Source organism: Malania oleifera, chromosome 1 (assembly GCF_029873635.1).
Source record: "Malania oleifera isolate guangnan ecotype guangnan chromosome 1, ASM2987363v1, whole genome shotgun sequence".
NCBI lineage: Eukaryota > Viridiplantae > Streptophyta > Magnoliopsida > Santalales > Ximeniaceae > Malania > Malania oleifera.
The window spans coordinates 41054119-41074894 of NC_080417.1; the positions used below are offsets into that span (position 1 = coordinate 41054119).

Here is a 20776-nt window from a genome sequence, read left to right on the forward strand (position 1 = left end):
AGACACTTTTTCTTATAAATTTACACAAATTCAAATTCAAGCCCCAATATTTATGATTCTAAATGTTATCTTATATAAATAATAAAAAATTATAAAATAAGTTATTTCTTTTGTCATTATTTATCCATTTTTTTTTATTTTTAAAAATAACGTAAATTTTTATAATTATTTAAAAAATTAAAAATTTTAAAAACGAAAATATTTTCTAGGACTAAATCTGCACTTATTATTACTTTCTTTTGCCCAACCACAAATACTGAAAATTTGGGGGAAAAGAAACAATTTCACAGTGTCATCATTTATTCATAGTAATTATCGATTTCGTGCGCGTGGGCACATAGCCAGCCATATTGGTGCCGAACCGTGCACGATACAGTTCCCGCATTTATATGCACTCGGCCGGAGAGGTTTTTGGGGACTAGAAAAGCCGGCGAACAACCGAAGCAACGAAGGGATGCTCCAGAGACCCAGACGAAGGTGCGAAGGCACGGCCATGGGAGCCATCGTTCTCGATCTCCGACCTGGCTTCGGAATCGGTCCTTTCTCCCTTGGTAATTTCCAATTATATTGTTGTTGTTTTCCTTTTTGCCGATCAATTACGATGGCTATCGATGTAACATCTTTTTTTTTTTTCAATCGCTGTTGATCAAACCCGCTATCGAGTTAGGTCAAATTAAACTTCTGTTCAATTTTGGTCGATTACATTTCGTCGCTCGCAACTATGCTTGCGATTGAGGGTGATTGCGGTTCTGGTCTGTTGTTGCTAAATTGTTCAAATCGGAAGGTTTTTGGAAATATCAGCTGAATTTGATGGTTAATAGTTATTGAAATCTCGATTTTTTTGTTACTGAACTGTTTTGTCGATGCAACGGACTCATCGATTTGCTTGTTTTTCCAGGTATGCCAATATGCGAAGCTTTTGCTCAAATAGAACAGCAGTCTCATATTTACGATGTTGTCCATGTGAAGTACCTCGACGAGGTTTGTGTGAGTACTAATGGCCTTGTTGGTATCTTAATTGCACGTTAATTAGTGGAACCAGAAATTTCATTTCCACTAAAATCACATTTTCATTCAATTAAGTATGTATAATTTCTTATTGTACTCTTTTTCCCAGATATATAGGCCACAGCAGAGTATATAATTTTTTGTGTTGTTAGTTAAACAGAGATTTTGCTTTCTTTCTCTGTAGTTCACTCCACCCTTGGTGTCAGATGCGATAGAGTTGTTTAATTGTCTCTTTTTCACTCATCCAGGATTGATCTTGTGAACAAAATTATTTAATTTGCACGAAAAGTGCACAAAAATTATTTATGGAATTTCATGATTTATTTTTTAAGAAATAGGACGCTTAGTGCACAGAGGGTGCTTTTGGCAATTTTATTCAGTATGGTTTTTTTTCAAACCACTCAGATGAAATGTTCCATTTCAGTCGATGCATCTTGTTAATTTATTTGCAGAATGTTGGATGTCAATTCTATATGTAAATTATCTACTTGCCTTTACATATTTCTTGCATGAATCATGGTTCATGAGAAGTTACATATTTTTTTTAGCATTTGATGCCTACAAGCACTCTTGGGACAAATCTGAGATGAATATCAAAATGGCTGTTAACATTTGAGATATTTGGTTGTAGGTTTTATCCTGAATGTTGAGGACATAGGCATGGCAAAAAGGAGAGTGTCTTGAGCTTCAAAGATGGATCCTGTGCTGTTAAAAATCTTAGCGTTTAGTTTTAGCACTAGTCGTCATTAAATATACATTGTAGATAACATAATTAAATTTGTGTCGATGTCATTATTAAAAGAATGGCATTTGACAACTGTTTGTTTGCATGGACGAAATACTATTGTTACTATTACTTTTTCTATTTTTTTTCCTACCTCATGCATGTCTAACAATTATTTTCTGGTGTTTGGTGTGAGTATATTTTTAGCAATATGTCATGCATTGGCTATATTACATAGCTGATGAATGTCAAGGAAAAACACGGCTGCTGTTACTCAATTAATGATCCTATAAATTACAATAGGTTTCGCAGAGTTGACTTAACTCCATTTATTTGTGTCACATTTATTTGATCTGAGGCACGCGAAGCCTGTATTTACATCACATAATCAAACTGCAACATCTTGACTTCTAACATCTTGGTCATTCATTAAGTTTGATCTCTAGGATTTACTTGATGAAGAATTTACCATGGCATATATAAATCTTAGTTTTGTAACACCCCTTCCCCCAATTAATGTGTCTGTTGTGTACAGGAGCCTCTGAAATTGGATATAGTTATAGGCTTTCCAGACCATGGGTTTCATCTGCGTTTTGATCCTTGGTCACAGGTATCCCTCACACTCACTGGCTGTTACTTTGTCTTCCTTTAATATGCATGTTTCATTGGAAAATGATTTGTGTTGTTTTGGACTATGATTTGACAACCTAGTCTTCCACGAAATGATTCAGTGAAAACAGTTGATAAAATGAACAGCATGTGTAAAATTTATTTTTGTTACTATGGATATGTAGATAACCTGCATCTCTCATGTATTTTTGGGTATTATGTAGACAATCTGCAGCTCTTTCATGTTTTTTATTTGGTACCATCTCTCTCGTGTTTTAAATCTAAGTTGAACGAAGTACATTTGGATGTACGATTTTCGCTCTTTTGTTGGGATTTGGTTGGTTGGAAAGGAGTGCATGAGCTTTTAGCTGAAGGTGCTTATCATTGCTATGGTATAGAATCTGGATTTTAGCATCCCCTTTGGGCTTTTTTGCTTGCCCTTTTTAGGTGACTTGTTTTTTGGATTTCCAGTTGGCAGGCTATATTCATGTGATATTTTGTTTTTCTCTCTGTTTTTTCATTGTACTTTTTATTCTTTTCATTTTTTAGGATGGTATCTTATCATAGGATCTCTATTTTCTTTTCTCTCTTAATGAAATCTTCCTTTTTTTTTTTCTATTTGTTTTAATCTTGAAAAAAAATCTTAGTTGAAGCTTGCATTATTTGATCTAGAGTTTGGATTTTAGATCTATTAGTGGACGAGAAGAATTAGGTCCAATGATTTTTCAAACAGCTGGAATATTTATTTGGCTAATGTGTAAATCCATGTCCTGTTGGAAGTACTTCTTGATTACTATAAACTGCTTTTAAAATCAAATAAATAATGTAATCATAGAAAATCTTGCAAAATATCAGATAGAGTCGATGTGATAATATTACTTAATGATCTTGATACGCAATGAGCCCTTTTAAATTCTGCAATGAGGATGCCTTTTAGAATAAAGAAAGAGTTAGACAAGACCCCTATGGATGATTCAATTCTTAGTTTTTCAGTTCACATACTATTTATAAGAAAGCCTATAATATAAGAAACTACACATATATCCCTCAAAATGCATGAAATTAACAAATGCACCCCTAAATTACACAAATATTACAAATCAATCCCCAAATACACATAATCTGATAGTAATTAAACAAAGCACACATAGTAAACTAATTAATTAAATACAGTCCTTGATCCTATTCTGTTGAATTAGTCTCCAACAAGGGTTTGCCAATGGTCCGGCTTCTTGTCTAACATCAAATATCCCCTAGTTGGAATAAATTTGGCCTTGAATTTTGAAATGTTGCAGGATCAATCACTTAGAGATATCACTGCAGCAAAATCGGATTCTTGATGCTGCAGTGATAATTGACGCTTCGAGGTATTGATAGTATGGTAGCAGTTCAATTTCTAGGGTTTCATATAAAAATATCATGCTTGTTTGCAAAATATCTTGTCCACAATCAGAATTTCATGCGACAAGCCAAAATACCAGGAGAAAACCCAAATATTATGGCTGGAACAATTTTCTTGTGAGTCTGGAAGTTGCAGCAGTTTCAGGGATTTCTTTACATGCGCATTGCTGGCAAGAGTCCTCCAGTGGGGAAATTTTGGAAGCTGGTACATCGAAGGGTGGTGAGTCCAGTGGTGGTGGTGATGTGAAGCGAAAGCGCCTGGAAGTAATCAAGGCTATTAAAATCGAGATCCTATGCAGGGTAACTAGGTTGGTGTGCAGGATCAGATTATTAGATTCTACTAAGTACATAAGTAAATATGAAAAATGCATTTTTATGCTTTGTTTTTCATAAGCTTCTGTGATATAAACCTACAAAATTGGCTAGTAAGTGTCGAAAGCTGAAAAATTTACACGTATCTATGATTAGGGCCCTCATATTACAAAAAGAAGAAAAGATGAAATGTACAAATTGTTGCATTCCTAATTTATCAAGCTGGCTTACATATAAAATGAAATAACTTGTAAAAAAACAAGAACATAATTTTTAATACAAGTTAGTCAACAAACAACCATACAACATGAATATCTATTCTCCTTTTTTTTTTTTTGGTCTTAACAAACAAAAGCTAAACTATTAAGCTAGCTTCTACGTTAAATGTTAGCATTCAAGTCACCATTTGTCTAGTTGGTATCACTAAGACTATCTTCAATGGCTTTATCAAGGTCATCACTAAAATCATCACTCTCATTATTATTTCTTAAAATGAAAAGATAAAGCTTGGGATAGGCTGAATGGTGCCTGCGGTGATGCCTGCACAGGACTTGCAATGAGCAACCTCAGCCTCCTTCCTTTGAAATCTGACTCCCAATCTATCGTTCCATTTTCCTACCCCAAACTGTATCCTTCTCCTTGAACCTTTTGCCCTCATATACTGTACTCTTTGCTTGAAATCTGTTCTACAAACCTTAGGGGCTGTTTGGTATCATTGACAAAAATTATGAAAACGAAAACTAAAAACTGAAATAGAAACTAAAAACCAAAAACTAGTAATCTGTTTGGTTAATATTTGTAAAACTAAAAAAAATTTAAAACTCAATTAAAAAGCTTATTTTCTTCTTTAAATAAAAAAATATTATAAAATTATTTTTAAAATAATAAAGGTGCAAAATAACACAAATTAAAAATACTAAATAAATTTTTTAATTATTATTTCACTTAATTGTTATATTTTCAAAATTCACTTTACAATAACAATCTTATTGAACATGAAAATTGAAAAATAGTAAAAATATTTGTAACTGGCTTTTATTATTTTTACTTTTTTTGAAATTTATATATAGATTTATTTTAATTATATTTAAATTCATATGATCATTTTATTTTATTTTAATTAAAAAGGGTGTATAAAATGAATGAAATAATCCAAAAAAATTATTTTTTCCTGGATACCAAAATTTTTTACAGCAGGTTACCAAAACAATTGAAAATCATAAAATTTCGTTTCAGTTTTTTTTTTGTTTTGCGAACAGCTGAAAACTGACAATAGAAAAAAAAACTGGCAACATAAAAACAAACATGTTTTTATAAACTGTTCCTTCACTGTGCAGAAACAAAAACAGAAAATAAAAAATAAACGATACCAAATAGGCCTTTATCCTTTCTAAACCAGCCAACCCAGAAGTAACAAGCCTCATTCTCCAAACTTGGGTCTTCATCTTGCTGTTGAAAACAAATCCATGCTTCATTACCCATCTTAGGCCTTGTCTTCTTATTGCGGTCAATGCTGCCCCACTCTAACCAAGGTTTTTCAAGGTTCATCACTGCCTAACTTTGACCAAGCTCTTACCTATCTTCTTAGCAGCCATCATGGGGAGTTTCAAATTCTTCATAAACCAAAAAACAAGTTTCACCATTGAGGAAAAAAGAGGGGTCCTTGTCATCACTGAGAAAGAAAAACTTGGCCTTTTCTCCATTCCCCTCTCAAATAGGAGAGAATGTGGCTGTTAGGGGAGCTTAGGATTTTCCTGAACCCAAAAACAGCAAGCCCCTGGGTAAAACCCCTCAAGGCTCTGAACCATTTTATCATGATTGGTCAAAGAGCCAATGCTTTTGGTCATTTCATTTCTCTGGAAAAGATCCCAACAAGTTGACTAACTCAAATAGTGTGACTAGATGGAAAGGAGGTGACAGGGTGGAATTTTGGGAGGTGGTTACTGGAGAACAACTAGCTTAGAAAGGTTTGAACTCAAACCAGATTTTGAGATGTTGTGACTTTGGATCACATAATATTTGTTTTGCAAATGAACAACAGCAACAGCCTCCGCGTTGGAACCCAAGCCTTCAATATTCTCAAGATTGCAGGCTTTGGCTTGCTGGAAAAGGAGGAATTCTGGTGAGGAGGATCTTGAGAAAATCTCTATTGATGAAGGAAAGTTGACCAAGGTCATAAAAATGATTGAAAGAAGGAAAATCTCTCACAATTTGGGCAATTTTTCAAACTCACACCCACATACTTGTTTAAATATCCACGCCGGCAATGGGTATACTAAGTGGGCCACAAGTAAGCCCACAGCTTCAGGCCCAAAGCTGATTTATGTCATTATCAAAGATGGATCTTTTGTCAGCCCCAGTCCAAGGAAGATTTGGCTGTAGACAGAAGCGAAGGGGGGCAAAATGGGCTTGTGGGAAATCATTCCAATGTCTAGGAAATTCAATACCCAAGACAAAATAATACAAAGGCCATGCTTTCTTCTTCATCAGCAGGACCTTCTTTGGGTACAAGTTGTCTCAAAGGACATGTGCAAAATAGAAAGAAATAAGACAGATAAACCAGGTGCTGAAACTGAGAAAGAACCTCTGCATCCAGCTCTATGAAGACTTTCAAATGTGTACTAGGAGATTAAAAGGAAAGCAGATAGTTGAAGCTAGTGGTAGTAATTATGACTCCAAGGGTCTTGATGAAGATGCTTTTGCTTCTGTTTCCTTTTATGGCCTTGAAAATAAGGATTTGTTGATCGAGTACTTGCGAAATATAGAAATTACTGATGATTAGCACAATATATCCCCATCAATTGCTTGCATTGATTCCCATCAAGAGGAATGGGAGAGATTGGAAATTGAGGATGCTAGCCTTGATACAATCGGGGTAAACAAGTTGAGACAATTAGGATCTTACGAAATCTTTGAGAATATTTTGAGTCTTAAAATAGACATGTCTATAAGTGGGGTAGCAGGTATCAACTTAGGTTTGACAAAGATGGTTTGGCTGACTTAGCGGGTTGCACCATTTTGCAGTGGCCTTTGACTTACTTGGTCTTCCCCTTGGTGGAATCCTGGCTATATTTCATTTTGGGGGAGTGGGGAATAGATTGTGGGGGTTGGGGGTGGAAGAGGGCTTACTTATCAGTAGGAGGTCAGATAACCCTTATAAATGTTGTTCTGTCTAATATACCTAGTTATTTTCTTTCCCTTCTCAAAATTCCGATTGGGGTAGTAGAGGTCTTGGTGCGATGGCAAGTGCCTCCGCCTCGGTACGGGTGGTCTCGGGTTCGAGACTTGAGAGCGGCCTCTCCAAAAATAGGGGTAAGGCTTGCCGACATCCACCTCTCTCAGACCCCACCCAATGTGGGAGCTTTGTGCACTGGGTATGGCTTTTAGTTAGGGAGGGTTAGAAGTCTTAAGTCTGAAGGGGGTTTGGGACTTAGGAATGCGGACTCTAAAGACATTTTGCTAGTTGGAAAATGACTTTGGAGGTCGACTCCCTTTGGCACATGGTAATTAGAAGTAAATATGGTTTGCATTGGAATGGGTGGGATAATAGAGGCAGTCGTTGTGCTTCTCATGCAAGTCCTTGAAAATTCATTTCTCAGATAGCCCATTTATTCTACCCTCTTACTCATTCTGAGGTTGGTAATGGGAGCAAGTCATGGTTTTAAATAACGGCCGCGACCATTGTGTATTTGGGTTACCGATACCGTTACACACCGTGAAATCGGTGGGAAGAAAAATCACGGTTGTAGCGGCCGTTACGGACCGTGACTGTTATGTGAAGGCTGCTACGACCGTTTCGTAACTGCTACAGGACTATTACACCAAAAGAAATGTTTTATTTTTTACTTCTCACTTTGTCCCTCCCTTTCATAAATCATTCTCATTATACCATGTGGCGAGAGAGGGAAAAGATTATAATGAGGATGACAATGATACAAAATTTACTATTTCTTTAAATACTCACAAGAGATGCATTAATTAACAATTTGAAAATACTAACTTATTAGGAAAATATTTTATTTTGATAATATTAGTAATGTGATATTTATGTTCTATATTTTTCAACTTCAACCTTCTTTATTTTCTAGCTATTTCATATTTGTATTATTCGTATGTTTTATGTGTCTAATAGATTAATGGAGTGTATAATGTATTTTGTTTTATTAATTAATTTAGCACACATAAGAATTTATCATAGATAAGAACAATGAGAAGAATAAATATGCACACACACGTAACTTTTCAATCAATGGCAGTTTAAAACAAATGTAAACTTATTGCCCTTACCAAATAACTTTGTTGCTCGAACTAAAGGATCCAAAATACACTAAATCTCTTTCTAAGAAGGGCTAAAAGCTTAAAACATGCTAGTACGCTAATATGCATAAGGTTGTGCGTGCTTTAAAAAAATTCACGGCTGTTTCACTCGCTTCCCGTTATGTAACATCCGATATTCCCGCTTCCTGTTATACCCATTACCATTACGTTACGCTACCTGCTACCACGATTTAAAACCATGGAAGCAACATTCTTTTTTGGAAGATATTTGGGGGGTGAGTTTTTGTTGGAATCTTAGTCCCTTGTCTTAGATTGTCTAGGTTACACAGATGTCCTATTATTGATTTTTAAAAGTTGGAAGGGGGATTTCTCTCTTGGGATTATTTATTTATTATTTGATAAACAAAGAATTGTATTAAAAGTGAGAAGAACGTACATTAGAAAATTAGAAAGAGAAAGGAAAAGGAAAAAGAAAAGACAGGGAGAATAAAATATCCTCCCTTGCATAGAAACTAGTTACAAAGAATGCAACCTAAACAAAGAACCAAACTCAATGTGATAGGGCCTACCAATCTTGCTGCAAGTCTTCCAGAGAAACATGTCAAAAAAAAAAAAAAAAAAAAATCATTTGCTGACACCCACAGCGATGCAAGATATGCCACTCTATTCCAAAGAAATTTGTAAGCAATAGCCACACTTTTGAATGTTCTATCATTCCTTTCCAACCAAACACCAAATAATAGTAATAATGGTTCAATGCCATAGAGATTTCCTATTCTTTCATTTGCCAAAACTCCTAAAAGTAATGGTATAAAAGGCCTTCAAAGTGTATGGAAAGACCCAATTTTCACCAAGTATACCAAATATCTTATTTCAAGTAGCCAACGTGAAAGGGCAATGAAGAAAGAGATGTGCGCAAGTCTCTTCACTCATACGCAGGACACAAATGTCGGGGATAGGGTTCTATTAGGTCTTCTCTTTTGAAGCAAATCACTGGTATTAATTTGTTCAAGTGTCGCAGTCCAAATAAAAGCTTTTATTTTTAAAAAGGAGTTTTAGCTTTCCAAATCAAAGGATATGAGGCAAAAGGATTTGCAGTAGAATCACAAGTCAAGTAGGTGAAAAAAAAAATCTACGATAGAACTCCCAAAAGCATCTTAACTCCAAACCTTATTATCACTCACCAAATGAACATGAAGAGAATTGACAACCTGGTCAAAAGAACCATCTCATTAATCTCTCTCATTTAGATTTCTCCCAAAATGGAAGTTCCGAGAATGCCCATCTTCTTGCAAAAGAAGAAATCAGGGTGTTATGAAGATTCAATAAATAAAAAAGCTAGGGAAAGTACTAGCCAAAGGCATCTCCCCCACCCAATGATCCTCCCAAAAGCGAATACACACTCCATTACCCATTATATAATGGACTTTAGGAAGGAGATAATCATAAATTTGAGATACAAATTTCCAAGGACTAGAACATAAGAATAAGTAGCATCTGCCCATTTTTGTAGTATTCCAAATTTACTGTGAATTACCTTATGCCAAAGAGAATTAGGTTCTAAAGGAAAGTGCCATATCCATTTCCCCACCAAATAGATGTTTTTGGACACCAAGATACCAAGACCGAAGCCTCCCTCCTTTTTAGGCCTACAAATAGTCTTCCATCCTACAAGATGATCTCTACTACCCTCTCTCCTGCTTGACTATGAGGAATCCCTTATTAATTTCTCAAGCCTCCCTGCCAATCTTACAAGGATTCTAAAAAGAGAAAGGTAATAGTAATACAAGGGGATGGAAGTGTGGATAAGGGTAATGTGACCCCCTAAGTGAAAAACGCTCCTTTCCACCCGACCAGTCTCCTAGCCACTCTCTGAAAAATAGGGTCCTAGAAAGAGTCCACATTGGGGGCACCTAAATAGAGGCCAAGTCAAAACGGCACAACCAGCTAGCCTAGAAAAAGAATCCATATTAATACCCAGACGCACCAGACTGCTCTTAGAGAAATAATTTTCAGCCCCCAAACTCCTGTAGATAGTCAACAAATTAGAGAAACAACTTATGTATGCAAACTAAAGATGAGGAATGATGTAATTCTCATAGCCTACCTTAATCCTCTCCTGCAGCCAAGGTCTTAAATTTCAATTTTGACTCAAATTTCGAAGCTCCAAAAGTATGGAAATTTCGATAGAAATTTCAATTTTGATGTCAATTTCAATTTTAATTTGAAAAAATAATGGAAATAAGTAGTAAAGCATGGAATTCTTTTTAAAGCTTTAGAAATGATTAATAAACATGATAATATAAGTTTTTGGACTAATATATTATAAGTAAATACATCTATGTTGTGTTTGAGGTGGAGAAGTTGTAATATAATATGTGCATCAAACATATTTGTAAGATAATGTCCATTAAACATATTTAGTGAATCAGTTAATACAAATGAAATTCATAAATCATTTATATATTATTTATTATACAAATAATGATAATTTAGACATGAATGGTTAAATAAAATGTTGTTGTGAGTTTACTTTTTCATATAATTTCCAAAGCACTTGTAATCTTTTGTTTCGATAAAAATAAATAAAATAAATCAAGAGAAATTTCACTTCACTCCTAAATCTCTCATTTGCATTCCGGGGAAATTTCATTGCATGGTTCAAATTTCGACTGCAAGATGGAAATTGACTGCCATTTCGATTTCAAGGGTGGCGGAAATCGGAAATTTCGACAGAAATTTAAGACCATGCATGCAGCCCTCTATCTACACCTCTCCTAGTCATCTTAGTTGAAGGCATCAACCACGATAGTGAAGAGAAAGGTAGAAAGAGGATCACCTTGTCTTAGACCCCTTGTTCTGGAGACACAAAACCAATACTTGGTCTCTCTGTTTACTTAGATATAAAAGACCATAGAAGATAGATGCCCTCTAATCCATTTTCTTCACTTTAGGCTGAAACCTTTTCTAGCCATAATCTTGTCCAAGAAGCTCCAACTCACCCTATCGTAAGCTTTCTGAATCCAGTTTCAACACAAGACGCCTCCTACGAACAGCATCTTCAACCACCTCATTAGCTATCAAGGCAGCATCTAGGATCTGTCTGTTACTTATAAAGCAGTTTGGCTAAGAGAGAGTGTGTCCTCCAGACTAGTAGTCAACCCCTTGGATAACACCTTTACAAGGCATTAAAATTTTGATTTCGATTGAAATTTTGAAGCTCCAAAAGTATGAGGTGCGATAGTTGTAATATAATATGTTTAACATATTTTTAATGTAATATGTGTATTAAACATATTTGGTTGACTTAAATGAAATTCATAAATCAATTAAATATTTTTATTATACAAATAAATATGTATTAAACATGTTAGGTCATAAATCAATTAAATATTTTTTATTATACAAATAAAGATAATTTAGACATAATAAAATGTTGTCATAATTTCAAATTTTCATATAATTTCAAAAGTGCTTGTACTAATTGATAGATTACCACTTTACCTAAAAGCTTAAGCTATTAGTTTGTGGGCCAACAATATATATCAAGCTTTAACACTCCCTCACATGTGCAGCTTGACAGCACGTGGAGAGATAACACATGATAGGTAGCACCCATTATAGGGAATATAATAATTTTTTGCGAACATCACACAATAAATGCAGGCAACAAGACTAAAACCCAAGACCTTCTAGTAATCAGCTTTGTTACCATCTTAGATTACCATTTTACCTAAAAGCTTAAGCTATTAGGTTGTGGGCCAACATCAAGCTTTAACAATAATCTTTTGTTTCAACAAATAAAGAAAGATAAACCAAGGTAAAACTTTCATTTTGTGTTTAAATCTCACACTTGAATTCCTAGGAAATTTTATTCTATAGTTATAATTTTGACAAGTTTCACCAAAATTTCAAGGTTTTGATAAAATTTTGGGAGATTCGTTGAAATTTCAAAGGAAATTATGTAATATAGAGATCGATTGTCATTTCGATTTTGAGGGTGATGGAAAGCAGAAATTTTGATGGAAATTTTGACAATTTCATGGAAATTTAAGACCATACACCTTAGTCAAAGTCTTATAGACACTAGTTACCGAGCTAATAGGTCTAAAGTCCTTGACTTTAACCGCACCATCTTTTTTGGAGACCAAGGTAATAAAAGTGGAATTCAAAGTCCTCCCTACCACTCCATTGTGAAAGAATTACAAGGAAAAACTTTGAGGTCTCCATTCAAGGTCTCCTACTATCCTGAAAGTTGCCATAGTAAAACCATCTGGTGCAGGATTCTCTATCCATCTCAAAAATTGAGCTTTTAATCTCCTCTTCCTCAAAAGGCCTCTCTAGTCAAGCAGCTTTATCAGTTGATATAGGACACCAATCCAGATCCTCAATCATAACTCTACCCTCATCCTCCTCTGAAAAGAGATTCTTGTAAAATTCAGTAATCAGGTCAGAAATACGGTTAGGATCCCAAATAACCTCTCTGCTATCATTCTCAAGTTCTTTAATAAAGTTCTTTCCTCTCCTACTAGTCGCCACCCTATGGAAAGGCCTAGAATTACAATCCCCATTCTTGGCCCAATTCATTTTGAGATTTCTGTCTCCAACTCATCTCCTCTTTAAAAACATGTTCAAATTCATTAGACAACTCGTCTACCAACAATGTCCTCGGAAATAGGTCCCTCCTCAGCCAATCTATCATTCGCACCTAGTTCCTCAGTATATATATTTTTTCTAGATCGAACATCACCAAAAGTCTCCATATTCCAGTTTTTTAACTTTTCTTTCACACTTCTCAATCTTTTCATAAAACAAAAACCTTCACAACCTTCCATAGTGCACTCACCCTGTCAATTCCTAATTCGGCTCTTAAAATCAGGATGAGTCAATCACATGTTTTTTTTCAAATCTAGAAGGAGTGGGGCCCCACCTATCAGGATTAGATTCAAGAACCAAAGGGCAATGATCAGAAGTCACTCTAAGGAGTACTTCTTGAGTAAGGGTGGGAAAGTATCGTCCCATTTAGTGGTAAACAGAAACCTATCAATCCTAGTATTCACTGTCCTATTGCTATCTAAAAACCAAGTAAACTGCGCATTCGCAAGTGGAATATCCCTCAAATCACTTCTTAATTAAAGTATCAAAACCCCTCATGCTTGAGGTGATTCTGGAACCCCCTAACTTGCCATTAGTGGATGTAATAACATTAAAATCACCCCCAAACACCAATGGGGGAGCACATTCCAGAAATTGCATCTAATTTATCCCAAAAATGCCCCTCAACTGAGGGTTCTTCGGTCCATAGACTGAAGTAAACCACCACTGGCCCTTATCTTTGACATCTAAATGAACAGAAGCGGAAAATGAACCGATGAGAACATCCTATTTGCTTGCAGATCTGGTGTCCCAAATTATCACAATACCCCCTGAGGAACCTGTGGACGCTACCAAACCCAATCTTTGAATCTAGAGTCCCAAATGCTCCTAACAGGAAAACCGTCCACCACCTCTAATGTTGACTCTTGAAGCATAACTAGGTTTTCAGCTACCTTAGCAATGATATCCTTAATCTAACGGCGTTTACCAGGACTGCCTAGACCCTAGCGTTCCAGCTCAAAATCTTAATTCTACCACCTTATTGCCCGTAACCCTCTTAGCCTTCCCCCCCCCTCCATAGTTAATATTAGAGGCTAATTTTTGCAATTCTTTTTCCACTCTTTTCTTTTTCTCTCATAGGTTCCAAGGGAGACAACAACCTTAACAGTCAGGCCTAAAGGATTAACTAGAGAGCAGCCCAATCTGTCTATAAGCCTCTATGGGTCCCGGCTGTCCTTATCTTCCAACAGATCAACGGTTAACGTCTCTCCTACAGAGCCTAATTCCCTTCGGCAAGAAAGGTAATTAGTTTCGATTAGGTCAGCCACAGGCGTAGGCAGGGTAACTTTGCCAGAATTAACTAACTCATTTCAAGTTTCAGAATTATAGGCCAATATTTAGGATCAGTCGAAGGATGGGATAAAGGCTGGCAGTAGAAAAATTATCCACGAGCGTATTAGCAGCTGAAGCTTCTTCATCAAAAAGATTCCTTGAACCTATAGAAAAGCTTGAAAAAACCTTACCAGATTGATCAGAAAAGGCAGACCTGTTATAATTCCTTAACTCCTTCAGAATGCCTCTTGCTTTGGATTTTCATTTTGATCTTCATCTAGAATTTTTTTTAGTTACTCAGCAGCTTCTAAATTTTCCACATTTTCAACTGAGATGAAGTCAGACAAGCATCCTCGTATTCCTGAATTTGTTCTAGCAGCATTTTGTTATCTTCTTCATACCAATCGTTCAATTCAGTATCAAAATTGGGAAGACTGCATCTTTGTGTATTAAAATCTGAATTCTTCACCTCAGATTCCCTGCCCATCTCCATAGTTGATGTTCCTGTATCTTCCACAAATATCTCTAAGCATTTAGCCTTTTTTGTAAAATCTTCCTATTTGCATGAATTAGATATTCTTTTGAAACCTTGATAACCTTACTTCTGGTCTAATGGAAAGAGAGGCTAACAACAGATTTCCCTTTCATGTCTTTCATTACTTCCTGAGACTCCTCTGATTTTTTCCTGTAATTCTTCCATAGTAGTTGGGATGCACAGAGCCACCTTTGCAGGTTTTTCCACCCTCCTTGATTTCTCAAGCATTTCTGACTCTCTATTTGATCTCTCTGGAAGCTTCGGCAACCCACTTGATTTTGTCTCTGTCTCCCCCAAGGGCAGTAAACCTAACCAATCATTCAAAGAAAGCCCCTCGTAGTATCTTGAGTTTTTGGTTTAGTTGGGCGTCTCTTTTTCCACCCAGATTACACCTGCTAAGCCATCCTATTTTTTCTTTCTTGGGCCTATCGGATATACAGGTTTTAGAGTAAGTCTTGCAGGCCCAAAATTTGTAATGTAAGGTTTTTTTCCCACTGCAGTTACCTTCACCCCAGCTTTCAAAGCAGCAGCCTTAGGAGGAAATTTCTTAAAATTTGAAAAATCCACACTTTCCAAATCCAATGACTTTCTTGTGAAGCCAACAATCTTAGGAGGAAATTTTTTAAAATTTGAAGATACTGCCCGAAAACCTCTCCCTCCCAAGTCCACACTTTCCAAACTCAATGACATTCCTTGCTGAATTTTCTAACTGGACTCACCTGAATTCCTCCCTCTTCGATTAATAGAAACTCCATCCTTCACCAGCCCTGCATAACTGGGCTCATTGGGAAGCCCATTATACCGAAGGCTCTCTCCCTCATACTTCTCTATATCCTGGGAACCACATTTTCTACTTGAAAAGCACAGTATTTTCTGTGTATTTTGTTGAAATATGCCTTCATCTGCTTTCAGTGATTTGTGGAAAATCCACCACACTGAAGCCTCCTTTACCTCTGGAATTCTCAAGGAGAATCTTCCCCCAGAGTACAGTATTTTCTCGATAACAATCATATGTCTGTGTTTGTTTGACCCCAAGCCAACGATCAAAGAACATCCTGGGTTCTAGTCGTTTTCACCCAAGGATAAATGGAATTATCTGTCCAAAATTCACAGAATTATTGTTGAATCCATTTAACTTCATCACCTAGCAATAGGCAACGAGATTCTCTGTTCATATATTTCTTTAGTATTATAAGAGCTTGCACCTTTGGAACCCACTCAAAGAAAAATAGCTTCCTAACTGTCTTGACTGAGGAAGACATAGCTGAAAACCTCAAGAAGACTGCTTTTATTTATTTATTTTCACCAGATGTTTCTCCTTTCCCTTCTTTGCTTCTTTTCTTTTTTTCTTTTTCTTCTGGGAAGTGAAGGATTAAGCCATGAACAACTTGATGGCAAGCCTTTACTGGAGTTCTTCAACGTCCATATCTATTAGTATGCTTGAAACATGGACATGGCATAAAGGGTTTCACGGCAAAGGGACTTTAGTTCTCTCTAGACTCACTTTTTAGGAATCTCAATGTGAGAGAGATTGATGGTTTAATTGTCTTATTGAAGAGTGTTTGAATTTTTTTCTTCAATGGTGAGAGATGACTTGAGGATTTGAGTATGGGATTCATGGTTTTAAATAACGGCTATTATGTAGCGTAACGGCTGTTATTTAATGAAATTTGAAGGCCCCACCCCGATACTGATATGGACTGCTATAGCGGTGAGGAAAAAAATCACGGGCTGTATCAGCTATTACGCTTCCATATCGGGTGTAACAGGTGTTACACTTCCGTTACAGGCCGTTACACCATCACTCCCTCCTGACAGCCCCATATACAGAAAAATACCTCATTTGTTCCTGATTTTTCTGAGTTTTTCTGCAATTCTCCCTCTCCCCAAGGTGGTCCAGCTTAGATCCAGGGATCTATGGCTGTGAAAACAGAAATTTGTGCTTGAAATCGCCATGTGAAGGTGATATACTGCATTCCCTTCCCTTTGAAATTTTATCCATTTGAGAAGAAACTCATTGCTGTTTGGAAGTGATTTGGGTAGACTTGAGTAAGAAATCAAGCTAGAAATTTGGGATTAGGATAGATCCGAAGAGGATTTGAGGCTTTGAGATTTGAAGAGGGTTTGGGAATGGGAGACGCTTTGTGTTTGTGAGTTCCTGAATCCTGACTTCCTGTTCATGGATTTGCCTATGGCCAGCATGTGCAATTAATTCCACCCCACTTTTTTTTTCACTAAAACAAGTTAGGCAGCTTATTAGCTTAATTAATTAATTTGCTACTGATGACTTAAGCTTAAACAATGCTTCTAGCTGAAGTGCTTAATTAGTTAATTTGCAACTTATAGCTTAGCATATGCAATGTTTATAACTTAACTATTTCCACTTATTACTTAGTTACTTATACTTTTAATTGCTAATTTGCTACGCTTATAGCTTAACTAATTAATTTGCTTGATGGGCCTAAATTGCCTAATCGCTAATAGCCTGAGTTGCTATGCTTAGTTATTGATATTTTGAATATTAGAATTTCAAAATTAAAATTATTATAAAATACAAAAGAATATGTAACTATTAACTATTAGGTATTAAGTACAATGAAACTACTATCTATTTACTCTTAAATTGCTTAATGGGCCTAAATTGCCTAACCCCTAATGTCCCAAACAGTGTTTTAGAAGGCGAAGGCATAAGGTGAGGCGTAAGCCTCAAGGTGTTGAGGCGTGAGCATTTTAGGACTGTATTTTTTAAAATAATTAATAAATAAAAAAATTTAATGAGAAAAATGTTAGAATAATGGAGAAATGTTAAAATTTTATGCCCCTTGAAATCAGCTTCAGACATGTTTCAGCAGGTGCAGCAAGATTTAAGCAATTAAAATCTGAAACAAAAACCTCAGAGACGAGATGAGAACCTCAGACCCGTTGGACAGAGACGAGAAGCTTGAAGCTTCGTCAAGAGAGGAAGAGTCAAGAGAGCAGAACCTTCATCAAGGCGTCAAAGAGAGAGCAGAGGCTTCTTCGAGGCTTCGAAGGGAGGGCAGAAGCTTCGTCGAGGCTTTGAAAAAGAGAACAAAGGCTTCGTCGAGGCTTTGAAAGAGAGAGTAGAGGCTTTGTGAGAGAGCAGAGGCTTTGTTGAGCTTCATCGAGGCTTCGAAAGAGAGAGTAGTGGCTCTGTCGAGGCTTCGAGAGATAACAGAGGCTTCGTCGAGGCTTCGAAGAGAGAGCAAAGGCTTTGTCGATAGAGCAGAGGAGAAGAAGCTTTGCGGGAGAGACAGGGAGGATAGGGCACTGGCTTCTGGCCTCTTAAAAATGTGTTTTAAACCAGGAATACCGAAAGGCGTACGCCATGAAGTTGAGGTGTAAAAAAGCGAGGGTTTTTGTTTGATGTGTATGCGTACGCTTTTATGGAGTCACGCCTTTTCACTAACGCCTTGGTGCGTTTTTGGCCTAAAACGCCTTTCAAATCACTAGTCGCAAATGTTTATGCTTGCTTCGTTATTGAACTTATTGTTATTTTGAATAGTAAAATTTTAAAATTAAATTTGTAGAAAATGATAAAATTATATGGAACTATTAAATGTAACTATTTCACATACTAATACAAATGAATTTATTATGTATAATTGTATATGACTCATTTTATTTCTCTAATTAATTGGTTTTCATTTTCAATTACATTTCTATATATTTTTAATCATTAAAGTAGTGGAAAGTATAAGAAAAATGACTTTTCCCATAAACAACTCACTAAAATTAGTATAAAAAATCATGTTGCATATTATAAAGTTAGTGTTTGTTGAAAAAAGTGGTCAAAATTCATTTTAAAAGAAAAAAAATCATGTTTCAAAAGATTCCATGCTTATTTTTCAATTTTGGCATGGTTGTGCATGCATGAAAATAATTCACAACTGCTACAACCGCTTCCCATTACTTAACGTCCACTTCTCCTGTGTCTCACGACACTTGTGACCGTTTTGCGACCGCGATTATAACCATGTTGGGAATCCTCTAGTTCTTTTTCTACCAAATCTTTTTCCTCCCAACTTATGAAATTCTCTAGTCCTTGTACATTCCCTTTGAATAATTTTATTTGTAAGGCAAGGTTCCCTTCAAAACTAAAGCTTTCATGTGGACATTGGTACTTTATGAGCTTAATACCAATGATTTGTTACAGAAAAGGAGGCCTCACAAACACGAAGTTATAAGTCAAATATATGCATTGTGTGCCATGACTCACTCAAAACTATCGATCATTTGTTCCTACATTGCAGGATGGCTAAGTAGCTTTTATGTTGTTTTCAGTTGACTCACTCTAAAAATGAGCAGCGCGAAGGCTATCCCAAGTATAGGAGCTATGTCGTGTAATAATTAGCCCAAAAGGCCAGATCGTCTCCTCAGGGAATGCAAATTTGTTTCAAACTCACGTACAATGAAAAGAAGAAAATACGAAAACAGTTTACTAAACACTGTTCAGATTCAATTTCTGGGGTTTTTTGAGAATTTGTGGCAAAATGAAAACAAATTGAAACCTAAAACAAGAACATAACATGCATAAATAGGAAAATAACTACCATGCAAATAAACCAACTAAGCCAACCTAGTATAATTCATTCAACCATCCAAATAAATGATAACGAAATCAAACAAGCAAATCAACCAACTCTCTAAACATTTAAATAACGAATTAAGACAGAAGACTTCATTAATCTCTTAAAGGCACTCAACAACTAAATGAACTTAAATAAAGGTCTAAACAAAAAGTTCTTCAACAATAAAATAGCCTTAACATGCTACTTAAACAAATATTTAAATCCAACATTAATTTTAAATAAAAGCAGCAAAGCAAACTCAACAAATAATATAACTTAAACAAGATTTAATGACTTAAAATAAAAAGAAAAACAAACTGACTTTAATAATAAAAACAACCCAAATAGGATTCAATCCCAACAATGACTTTAAATAAAATTAACTAAACTTTAAACCAAAGTAAAGTTCCAACAAAATATTTAAATTGACATTAAAGTAAAATAATCAAAAGCAAAGGTTCAATAAGAATTTTAAAATAACATTAAATGAAATAAAACAAGTAAATAAAAGCAAGGGAAAAAGGAGAGGCCATGTGGAGAGAGAGAGAGAGAGAGAGAGAGAGAGAGAGAGAGAGAGAGAGAGTGAAGGAGAGGCCGTGTGGAGTGAGGAGAGTTGCAGCAAAACAGTGCTGCTCGGTTCCCCTCAAAAGATCTCCTCTGTGCGGTGGCCTCTTCCCTAGGCAATCCTCTCAAAACCCTACTAAAAAAGTTGCCCTAAAGCCCTAAAAAAAACAAAAACTATATATCCCTACCTCACTTTACATTAAATGCCCTCCTGCTGCCTTTGCAATTTGGCACCCCTTGGAGCTCCCAGCACATGGGCCTAGCAGCCTTCATGCATGGTAATCGTCTTCTTCATGTGGTCACATCACAGCAAGCTCACGACCCATGTCCATATTCACGCATGCATTGCTCACAGCCCAGCGCATGTCTCCACGGACTGCACACGGCCCAGTGCATGTGAAACTTAAGCAACCGGCCCATGCTTGTAGACTTGTCACTCCATTTGAGACCCAGCTCACCTCTCCTTCATTCCATCTTCAAAACACGGCCCAGCAAGCCTTCTCACGCACGGGCCCTTCCCTCGAGAAGCATGTACACGGCCATGCAATTCACACAGCCTGAGTTCAACTCATGGATTGCATGCATGACATCTCACGCACAGCCCAGTTCACGCATCCGTGTACACAGCCCACATCAGCTCACGGTTCCTTCAAGCATACAAGCCGTCTCCGCATGGGCCTACGTGCATAGCCCAAGAACGTCCTCCACCTTTGCTTTCAATGCACACGGTTCACAAGCCTTCTTTAATGCATGGCTCTCTCTTTTTGGGCTCCATTCCCTCACACGGCCTTCTTCACGTGCATGGGCTTCATTGGATTTTGCAAGGCT

The 20776-nt window shown here is 36.4% G+C and overlaps 1 protein-coding gene across 4 annotated transcripts in view; it reads left to right on the forward strand.

The window, feature by feature from the left end:
* The first annotated feature begins 261 nt into the window (after positions 1-261).
* The window catches only part of LOC131159427 (PHAF1 protein At3g51130), a 35071-nt gene continuing 14556 nt past the window's right edge, over positions 262-20776 (forward strand). For 2 of the 4 annotated variants that reach the window (XM_058114321.1, XM_058114351.1), the window contains exons 1-3: positions 262-551; positions 899-987; positions 2268-2342. In XM_058114321.1, the coding sequence (XP_057970304.1) occupies positions 455-551; positions 899-987; positions 2268-2342 (261 nt within the window). In that variant the 5' untranslated portion in view covers positions 262-454. The remainder of the gene's footprint in view (positions 552-898; positions 988-2267; positions 2343-20776) is intronic. The other 2 variants (XM_058114333.1, XM_058114342.1) reach the window with 1 other exon arrangement.